This window comes from Poecilia reticulata, linkage group LG18, assembly GCF_000633615.1.
Source record: "Poecilia reticulata strain Guanapo linkage group LG18, Guppy_female_1.0+MT, whole genome shotgun sequence".
NCBI classification, from domain to species: Eukaryota; Metazoa; Chordata; class Actinopteri; order Cyprinodontiformes; family Poeciliidae; genus Poecilia; species Poecilia reticulata.
This window is the reverse complement of record NC_024348.1, coordinates 3,163,977-3,168,133: the sequence shown is the minus strand read 5'-3', so window position 1 is coordinate 3,168,133 and position 4,157 is coordinate 3,163,977. Positions and strand designations below refer to the sequence as shown.

At 36.7% G+C, this 4,157-nt stretch overlaps 1 protein-coding gene across 1 annotated transcript in view; it reads left to right on the top strand.

Moving 5' to 3' along the window:
- Positions 1 to 4,157, top strand: part of LOC103480166 (uncharacterized) — a 26,956-nt gene that overhangs the window by 3,144 nt on the left and 19,655 nt on the right. Inside the window, exon 2 of the mRNA XM_008435029.2 lies at positions 2,192 to 2,340. Within this exon, the coding sequence (XP_008433251.1) occupies positions 2,192 to 2,340 (149 nt within the window). The remainder of the gene's footprint in view (positions 1 to 2,191; positions 2,341 to 4,157) is intronic.

The following is a 4,157-nucleotide window of genomic DNA, read 5'->3' as shown; positions in this document are numbered from 1 at the left end:
TAATATATTGGGGGGAATAAACTATTCCCCACAATAATTTGTAAAGTCGTAAACATCTTGTTTTTTCAATATGCTTTTAAGTTACTTTAATAAGCATTATGGAATCATTTTAATTCATTATGGCCTCTGTCTTCTTCTTCCTCTATTTGCTGTTATCTGACAGAATGGAGAAAAAAACAGTTTACAGTCTAATCAGTCATAAATGCATATTATTGATTTCTAACACAAATCTAAAACCCTCTTGTTGTGGGAAGTGCCCACAACAACAAGTTTTTTTAAAATGTAGTGTTCCAGAGGATACTTGACCTTTTACTTCTTCCATACACATAAATTCAGGCTGAACTTTATAGTATTCATTGGTATTTCAACATGTTTGACCAGCATAACATACATCACTGATATTGCCTAAGAAGCTACATGTTGGCATCCGCAAGGAGCTAATTATCAGATCTCACCATCTCTCAGTGTAGCTGGTAATGTGCTATTCCTTTATTTATTCAATTCGCTGATATTGGTGACCAGAGATCCTCAAGGTCTTTAACGTGTTTATTTGAATATATAAATATTAACACAGGCCTACCTTCACTGTCCAGTTTTCTGGTTCGATGTTTAAAACCTGGACTTTTTTTCCTTCTTTAAATAGTTTTAACTTTTCTCTTTACAAGTATAAATGTACATGGGAACATTAGGAAGAGTATGCTAATTATATGACTGGAACACTTTACCTTCATGGAAACAAAAGTCACATCCTGAAACTTGACTTTCAGAACTTGATGCAGAGACATCACAGCCCAGCTAAATGCAATCAAGAGCTGATAATTGCTCAGTTAAAATGAGTAATGCGTCATGTTGAGGCACCAAAAAATGCAAATTTAGTTTTTCCACTTTTTCAACAGTCTTAACTACGGAGCTCAAACTGATCACAGCATCTTTTGCTGTAAAATTTAAGGGAATTTTTTTGATAATGATTGGACCTTACAACACTTAAGAGTTTGACGCCCCAAAGTTATCATAGCTAAAATGTTGCTAAAGGCTTTAATTAAGAAAAAAAGAGAGAAATACCTAAATCTGTAAATATTGCTTTAAAATAAAAAAAATGCATAAAATGATCTAATTGCTTTTATTCAAAACAAATAAACAACAAAATGTAAAAGGGGGGCGGGGGGGATGCAGCCAAAACAAAAATTACCATTATTACCATTAAAATACATTTATTTTTGCTTGGAATTTAATATAGATTAAAGATTTATATTTTTTATTTATACCTGTTCTAATTGTTTTCTGTGGTAGCCAGCTAACAAGCATTGCACAGCAATGGGGTGGGGCAGAACGTAATCTGAAATGAATCAACCCCCAGATAAAATTAGGCTTATTTGCAAAATATATAAAGCAGTACCTGTTAAAACAGTTCATATAAGTCAGCATAACTCCAAGTGCAGGTGGTTTCTCTAAATGTAGCAGCCTGTAGCTGTCTGGACCTGTTGCAGAGGGGCTTCATAGCCAGAAACTGGCTTCTGGCAGCATTCCTGAAGAATCCGAGCCTGTCCTCCTGGGCAAAGGCTTCCGGTTCATTAACATTCTTGGTTTCGCAGCTGCCCTTTTTTCAACTTTACTGCCCCCTGTGACAGCCACTCTGGTTTCTAGAACTTCTCCTGGAAGACTTGGTGGACATTGAGGTGTATTTGGGATCATCGTCCTGGTTGGAGGTCCAGTGATGGCCAAGCTTTAGCTTCCTCTCTTGGTAGTTTTTGGTGATATTTTCATGATGCTCATTGGGATTCATTGGTCTCCAGAACGGTTCTTGGTGCAGTGATGCAGCCATTAGCAGAGCTCCTGAGCATTGCTATTTCTATAGCATAGAAAGTACTCCTGTTTCAGTGCTTTTGGGTTTCCTTGTTGTCGTTTTCTGTTTGTTTCTCCACCGTCTTTTCAAACTCCCAGTTGGTTTCTTCCTGCTAAATGGGAGTTGTTTATTTCCAAAGTCTACAACTTAATGCAGCGACTGTCATATTTGTCTTGCTAACAATGTGGCTTAGCCACATTGTTAACCAGGCTAAACCAAATCCACTTAACACTTTGATATTTCCTTTCATTCCCAGTGACCAGAGGGTGTTTGAGTCAGATGTATTAGTACCTATAGGCAGCATCTTTATGCTGCGTCTCTGACTGTCATTTTTCTTCCCTCCTACAGATCACCGTCTTCCTGCCCCCCAAAACTGTACTCCTCACTGGGCGGATAGATTTGTTGTGGAAGTGAAATGGACTTGGCCAAAGCCCAAGGATCTACCAGAGAGCTGTAAAGTTGAATTTGAGATACGATGGACGGATAAGCAGGAGGATGTAAGAATGGCTACATTTGGGGGGTAGGGTGCTTGGTGTGATTATGATGATGATGACCTACATTCTCTTCACATTCCCCACGTAAAAACTACGTATGCACAGATCCCCTTTTTTTACTTTTGATTCTGATACAGATATCTGAGGGTTAGCATCGGCCGTTACTGATCCGATACAGAAAAACAGAGCTGAATTGACTTAAAGCATTTCTTTTTTAAAACACAGACATAAATGTATCAAATTACATATTTGACAAGCATCTAAATGTTGAATCATTCAGTCTGGGGCACAACCAAAAGTGATGCGCAAATGTTCTACAGACCCTTTGCATCTGTCACAAGAAATATCCTATGTAGTTTGACCATCAAACAGCATCATCTGTGTATGATTTTAAATTGGACCGCCTGTAATCTAGCATTACTAGAGCCATGGTGGTTACCGTTTAAGGCTTGCTTCCGAACTTCGTTTTTAATCGAGATATTAAGATCCTCCACCCACATATTATTGTGTTTAGTTAAGACAGTTTATATAAAGAGATGTTAACCAGCGATCAAATTAAATATTTAGCCTTCAGCAAAGTCTCATATAATTTTTCAACTAAGCACACGACAGCAGTGCCCATCAGTTGAACAGTTTACTCCACATCTGAGCTGTTTGTTATCTTTAGACTTCAAATCTTTTCTGACCTTATCCTGAGGTCACAGCTAGCATCAGGCATTGCCATCATTCAAAACTTTTAATTTCAAGGTCATCACCACTGCTTTCAACACCTGCGTCTAGCCATGAAAGGAGCACCTGTGCATTTGGAGTTCTTGTTTTTCTTTTCTCTTTGGTCTTTTGCTTCTTATTTTTACCAAATATTTAATCTTACATTTATGTGCAAGACTTTTAAACCCTTAACAGTGTTTCTCAACCTTTTTCAGCCCAGCGCCCCCTAGCCTTTATCCAGGTCCCTCACCGTCCCCCACCAAAGAATTTGCAGGCTACTTTGCACTGACCATTATTTTATCATTAATATTACTATCACCATTGTAGATGTTTTGATTTTTATGCGTGTTTCTGTATTTATAATCAAAAATAATACATATAATAATATAAAAATAATACAGGCGTCTACGAAAAATGCAATGAACATTCAAGTTAAAATTGGTAGGGCTAACAGCAGCCAGTCAGAGTGGAAAAAATATTCTCATTTTGTGCCATTTTCTAGTTGTTAAATATTCCACAAAATGACCAGATAAAATATGTTCAACATGCCAGTTTAAACTTTGAACTATTTCCAAAACGACTGACCTTTGCAACATTAAAACATGGATAGAACTGTAGCTACATTAATCATAGCTCTTCTTCTCTTCAGTGTTTGTCAGTTTTTGGTGGTGCAGCTCTGTGCTGCMTTCAGGAGAATGGGACATCAGAGTATCATCCATAAAACTTCACCCACATGGCATTTATTGTGCAAACCAGAGCTTTCAGTGAAAAAACAAGTTACTTTTAGTGCCATACAAATATGAGATAGAAACATGGATTATATCTTTATATAGACATGTCTATTGATTTATAGATTAATAGTTTTACTGGACAGAAATTACAAAGATCAAATCTGGTTTTTAATCAAATCCTGAGTCAAATTGAAAGTGTCAGAGTCATCAGCCTCATGACATTAACACTGACATAAAAAATATTTAAGAAATAAATATATCAAATCTAATTAAAAACATAAATAAGTGATAAGTTATTTACTGTTATAGTCTGTAAGATTGTCAGGGACCAGACAGTACAAAGTGCAGAACACAGGTGTTGAATTAAAAAAAGGTGGGTTT